This window comes from Esox lucius, chromosome 25 (genome assembly GCF_011004845.1).
Source record: "Esox lucius isolate fEsoLuc1 chromosome 25, fEsoLuc1.pri, whole genome shotgun sequence".
NCBI classification, from domain to species: Eukaryota; Metazoa; Chordata; class Actinopteri; order Esociformes; family Esocidae; genus Esox; species Esox lucius.
The window spans coordinates 7,500,839-7,514,754 of record NC_047593.1 but is presented as its reverse complement, the minus strand read 5'-3'; the positions used below and the strand labels follow the sequence as shown (position 1 = coordinate 7,514,754).

Here is a 13,916-nt window from a genome sequence, read left to right as displayed (position 1 = left end):
GGGTTGATTCTTATTATGGATACATATACTGTATTGAATGTTTTTTTTCTTCAGTTGTAGGTTCCAGAAGTTACTAAGAAGTTTGTCAGTCAGATATATTTCTGATATATTTTCATATTATTTTCCTTTTCTGATTCAAATATTTGGTTCAATAATACTTGGTTTGTAATGTTCTTAAAGTTGACTGAATATAAAAAACATAAAGAGTTGGAAACACCAATTGTTGTATTTAACTTTTTAAAGATGATCATTTGGTTTAGGTTTATCAAGGTTTCTTGTAGGATTTATTTAATTTTCTTTCTTAATGTGAGAGTTCACAATTACGAACATTGATTATCTCATCTTTTGAGAGTAAACGTGACAAAAATCTTGTAGTGAGTTTGTGCACATCTTTATGTATTCTGTATTACTCCTTTGTGATTGCAGCTTGTAAATAAAAGCCTTAAGTAGCAACTTGGTAGTTCCAGGTTCCAAGTCTGGAGATTTTCGGACACCTTGTGGAGATGGAGTACTTTTCTCTTCACTCTGTGTTTCATCTCTAAATGTAAGACCATTTAGAGAGTGCATTCCTTAGGTTTACAAGTTGTTACAGTGGAGAAGGAGAACTTACCCTACTCCCCCTGGCACAATAATATAGCAGTGTAAGACCTTGGGGCTGAGACAGGGGGGTCCAGTGACACTGTGGCCCTATCCAGGGGAGGCCCCGGACAGGACCCAACAGGCAGAAAGTAAATCCACCCACACTGCCAAGCATCAACCAAAGTGACACCAACCAAACGCAAACACCCTGAAATGATGGCAGAGTATTGCCAGCAGAGTTCACCCCAATTGCCCAATGGGCACAATGGGACAGAAAGGGTGGACAGTATCAAGCCTTTCTGTTCACCTTCACACCCCTGGGCCAGATTGCACTTAATCATAGGCATAATCCAATACGATTCAATACATTGAATTGTCTACTCAAAAGTAATGCACTACACAGGGATTAGAGTGTTATTTTGGACACAGTGTCACTGGTGTCTAAAAATGAATTTTTTCCACAAATCCAAATGCTTGTTATAAAAAGTGGGAGAAAATGGTACCACACCAATGCTGAGCCAATAATGTCCATGACGGCAGAATTCCAGTGCAGAGGGAGGCAAATTAGGTTTCTCTCTTCCCTTCTCCTGATGGGTTCCTCGGACAGTTAAGCACGATTACCCCTGATTGGCCTCTGTTAATGTCACGTCACAGTCTTTGCGCCTTCCTGCCTGTGCTCGTGCCAGTACCAACACCACTGCGTCCGGGCCGGAAAATGGAACAAACAACAAACAAGTCCGATCCGTGGAGGCCCAACCTCGCACCTTACAGGACATAAAGGTTATGTTACTAACGTCTTGGTGCCAGATACCACAGCACACCTTCAGAGGTCTAGTGGAGTCCATGCCTTGATGGGTCAGGACTGTTTTGGTGGCAAAAGGGGGACCTACACAATATTAGGCAGGTGGTCATAATGTTATGGCTGATCGGTGTATAAATATGTATATATTTGAAGCAATATGTTGCTAATATATAAAAATACTGAATGTCTTTTTCATGGTAAATATTGGTGACAGGAGTGCCACTCAGGTTTCCTTTGTGTTGGTTGGAGAAATGCAAATTTGAAATGCCTGTTATGGTTGAAACATATATGTGTTTAAAGTAATAAAACTTGACAGCCTGTACTTCTGCCTCATTCGTCTTTTAATTGTATTTTCAGATATACGTGTATAGAGCTCATGACTCCACAAAGAGAGGAAAACCTGACAAATTTGCCTGCACAATATTTTTGGTCTCCCCTTGCAAGTATGCAATTTCATTTAGATCGAAATTTAGATAGAAATTTAGACATAAATGTTAATATATTTTGGTTGAGGTTTGGTATATGTTCAGAATAATGGTAAGAATTAAGTTTAGGCTTAGGAGTTAAGGATAGGATAAATTTAGGCATATAGGTTAGGTGTTGATTAATATTAGGTTTATGCATTGCTTGCATTAAGGGTCGGGATGAGAAGTTATGTTTGTTAAGGTGAAGTTTAGTTTTGGGGAATAGGGAAATGTGGTTTTCTGGCCCTCACAAGGATAGTGAAACAAACGTGTGTGTGTCCAGCCACTCGTCCTCTTTAAGTCTTATGCATTAGTGACTAAGCCAGCAGGATTACTGAGCTAATTACAGTTTTGGAGAAAGGGAGAGAGAGTGAGTGAGAAATATGTTGATAAAATGAAGGTAGAAACAACACTAAACCAGACAGATGAAGAGGGAGGCCAACAAGGAAGAAATTGAAGAAAGCATTTGAGGTACAACACATTAACTTACAATAATTTTACAACATAGTAGCACTTGATAGTTTCTGAGGAAATAATTATGTCTATCAGGTAAAAAGTTAATTAGAGCTTACCAACCTAAGAATTGCAAGCAATGCTTGGATGGATTAGGATGTCAATCACTGACTTTGCAGTTTGCTATGAGACTCCAGCGCAATCGTCCAAGAAACTGCTTCTTCTCGCTCATCCCTACCTTTCCCCTGCCCCCACAAACCTTGCTCCTAAAAAAGGTATGAAATATTTATTAAGGAAGGCTTCCATCATGACTCTGTTTTCCTCTCTAATACATCTCCCTCAGAGACTCAGTGCTCCTAACTGCGGTGGTCAAACACCAGCAGAGGGAGTACGTATTACCATTACAACTTACTGTTGCAAACTGAAATCTGATCTGAGAATGACATGAACAGGAAGTAAACTCTAAAAGAAATAGGGAGGGAAAGAAGAGAAGAAATAGAGCAAAATAATGGTTAGTATGAACCTTAGGGGTTGGGCTAAGGGTGTGGTCTTCTGCTGAACGTCTGTGTCGGGTCTTCTTGACTCTTGCATGGATAAGTGCTAGCATAATGCCTGCTTTACTTTGTTTACAGATTGTGAAATGTGTTTCATGTATGGGCGGACATGATGATAAGTTCAAAGGTTGCTGCATGCTCAGTATAAGTTGGTCAGGCAGGACCAGCATAACTGCAGTCCCCACCAGGGAAGGAACTCTGACCTCGGCTGCATGGTAAGACTGACAAACCTCGACATTTCTCTCAAATGGATTCTTTTGAATGTTAGCGGTTGAGTGCGAGTGAGCGTATAGACACAGAGCCTGTGTCCATGTATGCGTGCACACGTATGTTTCTGTACACGTATGTTTTTGTACACGTATGTTTGGCATGTCAGAGGAGCCGGGTTGTGTTTACAAACTAAACTGTAAGTGCCCTAGAGGTCCATTATTAAATGAACACTGGATTAAGAAAAAAAAACAGAAACAAATAAATAATACAAATACTGAGCTATGTTGTACAGTATACCAGAGCAAATATATATGTTCTTATGATAAAAATACTAGGGTTGTTTTTAAAGGCTGTCAACTGGGAGATAGAGGCAAAATAGCCCTAAGGCGTTCAAGAGTTCACCGTAGGACATACTTTGTTTTTTACATTTATTGAAACAACAAACCCAACCATCAGTGTTCACTGTTCATTGCATTAATCTCGAAACATGAACTTGTGTTTTTCCTTGTTTAATTGTATCAAGCAGTACACCAAAATGAAAGCATCTGGATTTGTTATGTTCCCCCACACATTTATTCAGGTTTATCCTTAAATTTGTCACGCGTCTTTATATCGTGTAACATATCCACTAGGCGTACCAGTCACCATTTCTGGTAGTTACTAGGCAATAGGGTCTGAGGCCCTATGACTTTAGTTAATGCTAAATTTACAAACTGGCTAAATAGCTATCCAGTTACAGGATAGGTCTGGTGAGTATCGTGTTCTTATCTTTTGTGCTATTTTGCAGCAGGACCAAACTTGTCTGTCTATGAAGGCAATTGGTAGAGCTTAAATGGCCAGAGCTTTAACTGTTTTCACTGCTTTTGAGGAGCTGTGGGAAAAAACATGAGGAAATGTGATGTTAGTCTCATGTCCAGCCAGTGTGAAGCTGTAATATTTTCGGATGTCAGCTGCCAGATTGGATGACTTGCAGCTGACCACCTCATCATGCATGAAAGAATTTGCTACGGAATTTCTGCCGAATAATAATAATAATTTATTACATTTGTAAAGCACTTTTCATTATAAAATAAAAATCTGCATAAAAAATTATAAATATTAAAATATAAATAAGCAAATAATTATATTAAATAAACAAAAAAACTATCACATGAAAATACATATATGATGTATATACAGAATATACATTAAACTATAATGATAATACAGTAAACTAAAATAATAATTACATTATAATAATAATTATATAATAATGTACATTATAATTTGATTAAAGGGAAGGGTAAGCCAACCGATAGCAGTTAATGCTTTAGAAGCCATGACTGTCTGTGAAGCCCTGAGGCTGTCAGGAAGGGAGTTCCAAAGGTCAGGTCCAATGTAAGAAAAGTTGCGGTCTCCCATTTTTCAGAGCCGCGTTCTTGTTTCATTGAACAGATTGGCATTGCTGGACCGTAGAGGGCGTGGAGGTTCATGCGGGAGAGGAGATAAGTAGACAGGTCCTAAAGGATCAATAGCTTTATAGACTGAAAGTATCATTTTAAAGTCAATTCTTTGAGGAACAGGAAGCCAATGAAGGTCAGCAAAGAGGGGATGTGGGCGCATTTGATTGTCTCAGGATCCTTGCAGCACTGTTTTGGATGACCTGTATTTTATTAATTGAATTTGCTGGCAGGCCCCCTAGTACTGCATTCCTATAAACAATTCTGGAGAAAACAAATAAATGGATACGTTTTTCTGCATCAGAGAAAGTGAGAGAAGGTCTTAGGTGGGAAATGTTCTTAAGATGAAAGAATTATATTTTACAGAAATGTCACATGTGCACCTTAAAAGACATGGTGGTGTCAAATATCACACCCAGATTGGTGACGACTGAGGAGAGGGGAATGATGTGGCTGTCAATGGCAGGGCAGATGTTGTAGGAGTTGGTGATTTACTGTGGGGTGCTCATAAGCTCTCTCTTGCTGCTATTGAGTCGGAGGAAGTTGTACTGCATCCAACGTTTTCCCTCATCCGCAGTTGGACATGGTTGACATGGCAGAGGTTTGGTTGTAATGTACACCTTTGTGTCATCTGTGTAGCGGTGGATTTGAACACTGTGATGTCTGGGGATCTGGCCAGGTGGGAGCATGTATAGCAGGAAGAGAATAGGTCCTAGCACGACCCTTGTGGGACACCACAGGTTAATGTGAACTCTGACCCTGCCTCACCGAGAGAAACGTACTGCTTGCAGTTAAAGAGATAAGAGATAAGTGAACCAGTTTAAAGCAGATTTCCAGAACAGTCGCACCGATAGTAGCACTGATAGTAGCATTGATAGTAGCACTGATAGCAGCATTGATAGTAGAACTATCTTGCGGCCGTGGGTCTTCATGCAGCTCCTCTGTGAACCATGGGAAAGACCGTTGGAATGATAACCTACCATCAACCATCTCATCAGCGGTGGACTGGTGACAGACAGGTAGTAGGACAGGCTGTACTGACTCCTGGAAGACAGGCGTGTCAAGGGACTTGATGTTTCTTGATGAATAATATAACGCCTCTCCCTTGAACTTTTCCACATTTTATTGTGTTATAGGCACCTGAGAATAGCACACACTGCAACGTAGCTCCCATCTAAAACTCCCATCGTTCTCCCTCACTTTCTGGCCACCAGATGGATCCAGTCTCTCTCCCACCACTGTCCCGCATTGCCATCTGTGGCGGTACCCATGGAAACGAGATGTCGGGCGTGCACCTGGTGAGGGAGCTGCAGAGGCAGAAGATGGAGAAGGTGGGGTCAGCCGCCTTGACCACGGTCATATCCAATCCGTGTGCCATCCAAGTGTGCAGAAGATACATCGACAAGGACCTCAACCGCTGTTTCACGGATGCCATACTTAGGTAGAGTGGTCATGAATTAAACTAACCATGCAGGATTCTGGATCAGCAGCAAGGGATTACTTTACCAGCTTTAGAAATGTCTAATATCTTGCCTCTAAATTGTTGTTGTACGGAACTTTTCCATAGATGTCCTTTTCTGTTGTAGACTTTGATTCATAGCTCTCAAAACAATGTTATCAGAATATTATTAGGATGCATTGGGGAGACGGAGCACATGAAAGCAAACGCGCTGTTGAGTGAGGTTTTATGTCACTATATCCTGAACTCTTCAGATTTGAAATAATGCTGGAGGGACTATGTACAAAACATGTAGTATCTGGATCTGGAAGAAAATCCAATTAAATAAACACCATTCAGTGTTTTATTTCAAATCATAGGAGTTCACGTTAGCTACAGTTAAAATGATCCCTCCACCATGATGTCAGTAAATCAGCATTGTGGTCATGACAACATTTCCAGATAACCTGGGATATTGATATGGAACAACCTCAACCTTGCTGTGCTGGCTGATATAGTGTCTGGGCATCAAGGACGCTTCTGATCTGGCTAATAAACACAGCCTAATACTATTCATTATTATTACATATCTGATACTATAGATAAAGTGACGGCATCCCAAAGCCTTTGTGGATTTTACTTCCTCCTCAGTGTCTGAAAAGCAAAGAGTTGTCAGTATATTCTTCCATGCCAGGTAGAAAGCGATACCTTGCTTCTTGTCTTTCACTTGCTAATGCTGTCTCAATCTCACGTTCCCCCTCTTTTTCCCCAGTTCACCTGTGACAGGTGACACCCCGTATGAGGTGAGGCGAGCGCAGGAGCTCAGCGCTCTGCTCGGTCCCAAGGGCAGTGTTCAGGCCATGGACCTGGTGTGTGACCTCCACAACTCTACATCCAACATGGGCCTCAGTCTCATTACCTACTTCAACCAAGACCCGCTCATCTTACACATCTGCAGACATATCCAGGTGATCAGGTTAAACACATTACGGATAAATTCAAAGCTACTTACAGAAAGTCCCTTGTTTTAGTCATTTAGCAGTCTTATGCAGTAAAAAATTTGTCATCAAAAGTCACTGCAAGTAGAAATACAGTGGGGCAAAAAAGTATTTAGTCAGCCACCAAAAGTTCTCCCACTTAAAAATATGAGAGAGGCCTGTAATTTTCATCATAGGTACACTTCAACTATGAGAGACAAAATCAGAAAAAAAAATCCCGAAAATCATATTGTAGGATTTTTTATGAATTTATTGGTAAATTCCTCTGTAAAATAAGTATTTGGTCACCTACAAAAAAGCAAGATTTCTGGCTCTCACAGACCTGTAACTTCTTCTATAAGAGGCTCCTCTGTCCTCCACTCATTACCTGTATTAATGGCACCTGTTTGAACTTATTATCAGTATGAAAGACACCTGTCCACAACCTCAAACAGTCACACTCCAAACTCCACTATGGCCAAGAACAAAGAGCTGTCAAAGGACACAAAAAACTAAATTGTAGACCTGCACCAGGCTGGGAAGACTGAATCTGCAATAGGTAAGCAGCTTGGTGTGAAGAAATCTACTGTGGGAGCAATTATAAGAAAATGGAAAACATACAAGACCACTGATAATCTCCCTCGATCCGGGGCTCCATGCAAGATCTCACCCCGTGGGGTCAAAATGATCACAAGAACGGTGAGCAAAAATCCCAGAACCACACGGGGGGACCTAGTGAATGACCTGCAGAGAGCTGGGACCAAAGTAACAAAGGCTACCATCAGTAACACACTACACCGCCAGGGACTCAAATCCTGCAGTGCCAGACGTGTCCCCCTGCTTAAGCCAGTACTGTCCAGGCCCGTCTGAGGTTTGCTAGAGAGCATTTGGATGGTCCAGAAGAGGATTGGGAGAATGTCATATGGTCAGATGAAACCAAAATATAACTTTTTGGTAAAAACTCAACTTGTCGTGTTTGGAGGAGAAAGAACACCATACCTACTGTGAAGCATGGGGGTGGAAACATCATGCTTTGGGGCTGTTTTTCTGCAAAGGGACCAGGGCGACTGATCCGTGTAAAGCAGAGGTCTCAAACCGGTTCCACGGAGGGCTGAGTGTCTGCAGGTTTTCGCTCTCACCTTGTACTTAATTGACTAATTAGGTCACTAATTGGTTCGTTTCTACCCCCACCTGGTTGTTTAGGTCTGAACTGGGAACCAATTTAAAGGAAACCCCAAAAACCTGCAGACACATAGCCCTCCGTGGAACCGATTTGAGACCTCTGGTGTAAAGGAAAGAATGAATGGGGCCAAGTATCGTGAGATTTTGAGTGAAAACCTCCTTCCATCAGCAAGGGCATTGAAGATGAAACGTGGCTGAGTCTTTCAGCATGACAATGATCCCAAACACATCGCCCGGGCAACGAAGGAGTGGCTTTGTAAGAAGCATTTCAAGGTCCTGGAGTGGCCTAGCCAGTCACCAGATCTCAACCCCTTAGAAAATCTTTGGAGCGAAAGTCCGTGTTGCCCATCGACAGCCCCAAAACATCACTGCTCTAGAGGAGATCTGCATGGAGGAATGGGCCAAAATACCAGCAACAGTGTGTGAAAACCTTTTGAAGACTTGCAGAAAACGTTTGACCCCTGTCATTGCCAACAAAGGGTATATAACAAAGTATTGAGATGAACTTTTGTTATTGACCAAATACTTATTTTCCACCAAAATTTACCAATAAATTCATTAAAAATCCTACAATGTGATTTCTCATTTTGTCTCTCATAGTTGAAGTGTACCTATGATGAAAATTACAGGCCTCAATCATCTTTTTGAGTGGGAGAACTTGCACAATTGGTGGTTGACTAAATATTTTTTTGCCCCAATGTACCTCCAAGACTGAACTTTCAAAATTCCCCTTGACCTTAGTTGAACTGCCAGTCTAATGTGAAGCATTAATTTACAAACCCGATTCCAAAAAAGTTGGGACACTGTACAACTGTGAATAAAAACAGAATGCAATGATGTGGAAGTTTCAAATATCAATATTTCATTCAGAATACAACATAGATGACATATCAAATGTTTAAACTGAGAAAATGTATCACCATGTTTACCACTGTTTACCACTGTGTGGCATCCCCTCTTCTTTTTAGAACAGACTGCAAACGTCTGGGGACTGAGGAGACAAGTTGCTCAAGTTTGTGAATAGGAATGTTGTCCCATTCTTGTCTAATACAGGCTTCTAGTTGCTCAACTGTCTTAGGTCTTCTTTGTCGCACCTTCCTCTTTATGATGCGCCAAATGTTTTCTATGGGTGAAAGATCTGGACTGCAGGCTGGCCATTTCAGTACCCGGATCCTTCTTCTATGCAGCCATGACATTGTAATTGATGCAATATGTGGTCTGGCATTGTCATGTTGGAAAATGCAAGGTCTTCCCTGAAAGAGACAACGTCTGGATGGGAGCATATGTTGTTCTACAACTTGGATATAACTGTCAGCATTGATGGTGCCTTTCCAGATGTATAGGCTGCCCATGCCACACGCACTCATGCAACCCCATTCCATCAGAGATGCAGGCTTCTGAACTGAGCGCTGATAACAACTTGGGTTGTCCTTGTTCTTGTTAGTCCGGATGACATGGCGTCCCAGTTTTCCAAAATGAACTTCAAATTTTGATTCGTCTGACCACAGAACACTTTTCCACTTTGCCACAGTCCATTTTAAATGATCGTTGGCCCAGAGAAAACGCCTGCGCTTCTGGATCCTGTTTAGATACGGCTTCTTTTTTGATCTATAGAGTTTTAGCCGGCAACGGCGAATGGCACGGTGGATTGTGTTCACCGTCAATGTTTTCTGGAAGTATTCCTGAGTCCATGTTGTGATTTTCATTACAGTATCATTTCTGTATGTGATGCAGTGCCGTCTGAGGGCCCGAAGATCACGGGCATCCAGTATGGTTTTCCGACCTTGACCCTTACGCACAGAGAGTGGTCCAGATTCTCTGAATCTTTGGATGATATTATGCACTGTAGATGATGATAACTTTTCGCAATTTTTCTCTGAGAAACTCCTTTCTGATATTGCTCCACTATTTTTTGCCGCAGCATTGGGGTGATCCTCTGCCCATCTTGACTTCTGAGAAACACTGCCACTCTGAGAGGCTCTTTTTATACCCAATCATGTTGAAAATCGACATAATAAGTTGCAAATTGGTCCTCCAGCTGTTCCTTATCTGTACATTTAACTTTTCTGGCCTCTTATTGCTACCTGTCCCAACTTTTTTGGAATGTGTAGTTTTCATGAAATCCAAAATGAGCCAATATTTGGCATGACATTACAAAATGTCTCACTTTCAACATTCGATATGTTATCTATATTCTGTTGTGAATTAAATATAAGTTTATGAGATTTGTAAATTATTCCATTCCTTTTTTACTCACAATTTGTACAGTGTCCCAACTTTTTTGGAATCGGGTTTGTAATATAATGCTGGTTGAACTTTAAGAACCATAATCAATTGTATAGTTTCAACATTGTTTTTCACTGTCTTGAAGGGAAAGTTAATTCACAACCACAGGAGGAGGTTAACAGTGTAAAGAGTTCATCTTTTGTGTTCTCAGAGGAAGGTAACATTGGCGCCCGTGAGGTTGATCCAGCTGGACACCCCTCACAGTGACGCCTACTCTCTTGACTCCATTGGCAAGCACAGTTTCTGTAAGTGTGTGTATTTGTTTATACAGTACATTCCTATTTCTCCATGACATGTGAGCGGCTACGGTTAACCAACAACACCCTGCGGGATTCAATCTAGCAACCTTTCTCTAAGTGCTAGATTACCCACTGGCCTGGGATATTGTATTTTTCTTTGCCTTGGGGATATAATGTTGTTGCATGTGTTTGAACAGGAAACACGTAATGTTGTTATTCCTCCTGTCATAGAAAAACAGTGTATTTTCTAATTTATTTGAATATATTCATGTTGATGCTTTTTCTCCACAGCAATAGAGGTGGGGCCTCAACCCCATGGGGTCATCAGAGCTGACATCTTTAACATCATGAAGGAGGCCGTCGACCAGACACTAGAATGGGTCAGGTGTTTCAACTCAGGTACGCACATGTACCTCATTCTGAAATAATTTTTGTACATTTTAGGCGTGAATCAGCTACAAACATGTATTATTTCTACCAGGAAGTGCCTTTGAAGGTGCCGAGGTGGACAACGTATACATCTTCGTGAAAAGCGTTGAGTACCCGAGGGACCCAGAGACCAATCACGTCACTGCTGTTATACATCCTCAACTGCAGGTTCAGGACCATTCTTACCTTATCTACTCGATCATTTAATGTTGTCTCATACTTAAATATTTCAGTGATACTTTGGAAGACGAAAAAGTGTTCACAACTTATCAAGTGAAAACTCTTCAGTCGTTAGCATAACAGTTGGTAATTTCCGGTTTAATTGTATATACGGGAACAAGTATCATGATATACACAGAGTCAAATTAGAGACCAACAGAGAGTAGTGACATTACAGTTGCTCAAACTCCAAGGTTCAATCTTATATTCCTTCCCAACTGTACAGATGACCCCACTAGTTCTTGCTGAATGCTCATACAAAAAATAATAGCCACCATGATGTCGCCTAGGAAATGCAAGGTAACACGCAGACATGGATCCAGTAGACATGGAATGTCGGGAATCATAGAAAGCTGTTTGCCCAGACAACTTGGTGAAAGCTCAGGCACGACAGCAGGGGGTTGTTACTTTTGGTGGTTTTGCTAACTCAGCTACCCCCATAAGGAAGAGTCCTGTTTACCTTTACAACACCAAAAGCAGGAGCCCCCTCCAGCTATTGAGCCGTTCCCCCAAAAGGGAGAATTATTCTACTAGTTTCTGCTAAGCACATGGCCGAGTCTTCCACACAGACAGAGAAAAGGGGCTTTGCGCAGCCGACATTCCATTCATTACAATGTGCCTGGATACAGAGAAGACACTGACCATGGAAGACATAGCTATTGTCATTCATAGTATATTAGGTCAAACGAATAACGGAAATTCTGAAGGACTAATCAAAGTATGGCCTAAGAGTATCTCAAAGCGTTTTAGCACTACAACCAGCTCCTGAATCTGTGAAAAGTTAGGAATAGTCGAGAAGACACATAAGTCACTAAGACCAAGTCACAAACAATTCTAAAAGGGCTGCTGCCCGGCAATCCACCTCGTAATCAAGTCGATGTTTTAGAAACATTTAATGATTGTTCGTGGAACACAAAATCATCCAATAGCAACGGGGTCAACCCCGCCCTGTCTCTTATAGCTTAAGATTTCTCCCCATTCCTAAGGAATAGTTGGTCTTAGGAGCTTTATGAATACGTTTTAAGAGGAAACTCTTAGATAGTAACCTTTATTGCTGTTTAGAAGTCCTACTAGTGGTAAGATCAAATGTTTTGTGAATATGGCCCCAGGTCTGGAACATTGTTTGAATGCAAACCGAGCTCCTGAGAATATTTCTCTTTAGGACCGAGACTTCTGCCTCCTACGTCCGGGAGATCCCATGTTCCTGACATTTTCTGGGGACACAGTGAAGTACGAAGGAGAAGAAGTCCTCCATCCCTTCTTTGTGAATGAGGGTGCATACTATGAGAAGAACATTGCCTTCCACCTGGGACGTAGGATAACACTCACCATCCCCAGCTTGCAAATGAAGGGACACTGATTCCAGTGAAGTAAAACCAATCTGGTCTCAATGGCCTAAATTATCATATACGTGATGTTCGAATCCATGTTTTGTTTGGTACAAATGCATTTCGTAAAACACACATACTACATTCCATTTTGCAATATACACAACAACAGGGCCGGCTCTAGGTATAAGTGACATAAGCAGTCAATTAGCGCCTCTGACAGCTAGGGAGCCCCCGATCGATAGGGGAGAGAGGGCCACAAATCCAATTTTGCTTAGGGCCCCCAAAATGCTAAGCCGGCACTGCATAGCATGTTTAGCAGGTAAAAAAATTATTCTATTCCATTTGGAACACAACACACTGTAATCTAAAATGTCATACTAAATGAAGTACCTCAGAAATATGTGTAGAATGTTACTAAATTATGTAAGGCCAGGTTTCAAGAAAAAGAGATGAATGTAACGCAAACACAAGCAGAATCTTTTACAAGCACCAACTAATTTCTCATAATAACCAAACCTCAGGAATACTGTACGGGAATGTATCCACAGTTCAATGCAATAATTTATTATTAAAATTAAACTGATTAACTTTTGGTTGAACTGGTTATCCTCAAATTAATGTCATGTACAATTTCTCTGCTTCATAAAATCACAAGGTCAGAGGTTCTCAAACTAGGGGTCGTGACCCCATGTGGGGTCACCTGATATGAAAACAGGGGAGAATGTTTTACAATTGACATGGCCTCAAATAAAAACATAACTATAATTTTTTTTCACATGGTTGGGGTCACAGGAATTTTTAGATATTGAAATGGGGTCGCCGGCCAAAAAGGTTTGGGAACCCCTGCACTAGGTCTAGAGCACAGTTGATACAGTAATGTAGAAAAGGTTACAGAGTATTCGGGTTTTCTCAACAGCATTCAAGCATTTTTTGTAATTTTGGTAAATGTTTCAAATAACAGTCCCAGGGTGGTGCAGGGGTCTGAGGGGTGGTGTTGCAACATCATGGGTTGAATTCTTTAAAATGTACAACATTCCACTGAGGTGGCATTGCAGGGTCAACAGAAAGACTGGATGGTTAAAGGAATATTATTGTACACAATGGTTCAAGTGACATGGTCAAGTATAGTTAAAGCGGTATGGTTAAAAGGAAGGTTATCTGCACACTTTCAGGTTTCCTGGTAGAATCTGCTTAATGAAGATGTGGTTCCCGTACAAATTTAAGAGCAGAGGGAGGTGGATTTACGAAACAATAACAAGTAGTGAATTTGGTTGTGAATAATAACTGAATGGGAGAAGTTGTACATTGTAACAT

General features: G+C 41.1%; 1 protein-coding gene across 2 annotated transcripts; it reads left to right on the top strand.

Annotated features, from left to right (window-relative positions):
• Positions 1–2,201: 2,201 nt before the first annotated feature.
• Positions 2,202–13,201, top strand: LOC105008212 (N-acyl-aromatic-L-amino acid amidohydrolase (carboxylate-forming) A). Of its 2 annotated transcripts, none has more exons than XM_029118283.2 (8): positions 2,202–2,316; positions 2,931–3,067; positions 5,716–5,942; positions 6,712–6,907; positions 10,536–10,629; positions 10,915–11,022; positions 11,105–11,220; positions 12,434–13,201. In XM_029118283.2, exons 2-8 carry the CDS (start codon positions 3,065–3,067, stop codon positions 12,629–12,631), a joined length of 942 nt encoding a protein of 313 aa, XP_028974116.1. In that variant the 5' UTR covers positions 2,202–2,316; positions 2,931–3,064; the 3' UTR covers positions 12,632–13,201. The 2 variants fall into 2 exon arrangements, with proteins under 2 accessions (XP_028974116.1, XP_010865753.1); XM_010867451.5 differs by lacking the exon at positions 2,202–2,316 and adding an exon at positions 2,752–2,809.
• The last annotated feature ends 715 nt before the right edge of the window (positions 13,202–13,916 follow it).

Coding starts and splice junctions, on each gene's coding strand:
- LOC105008212 (XM_029118283.2), top strand. Junction 5,943..6,711: donor TTCACGGATGCCATACTTAG/GTAGAGTGGTCA, acceptor CTTTTTCCCCAG/TTCACCTGTGACAGGTGACA. Junction 10,630..10,914: donor CATTGGCAAGCACAGTTTCT/GTAAGTGTGTGT, acceptor TTTTCTCCACAG/CAATAGAGGTGGGGCCTCAA.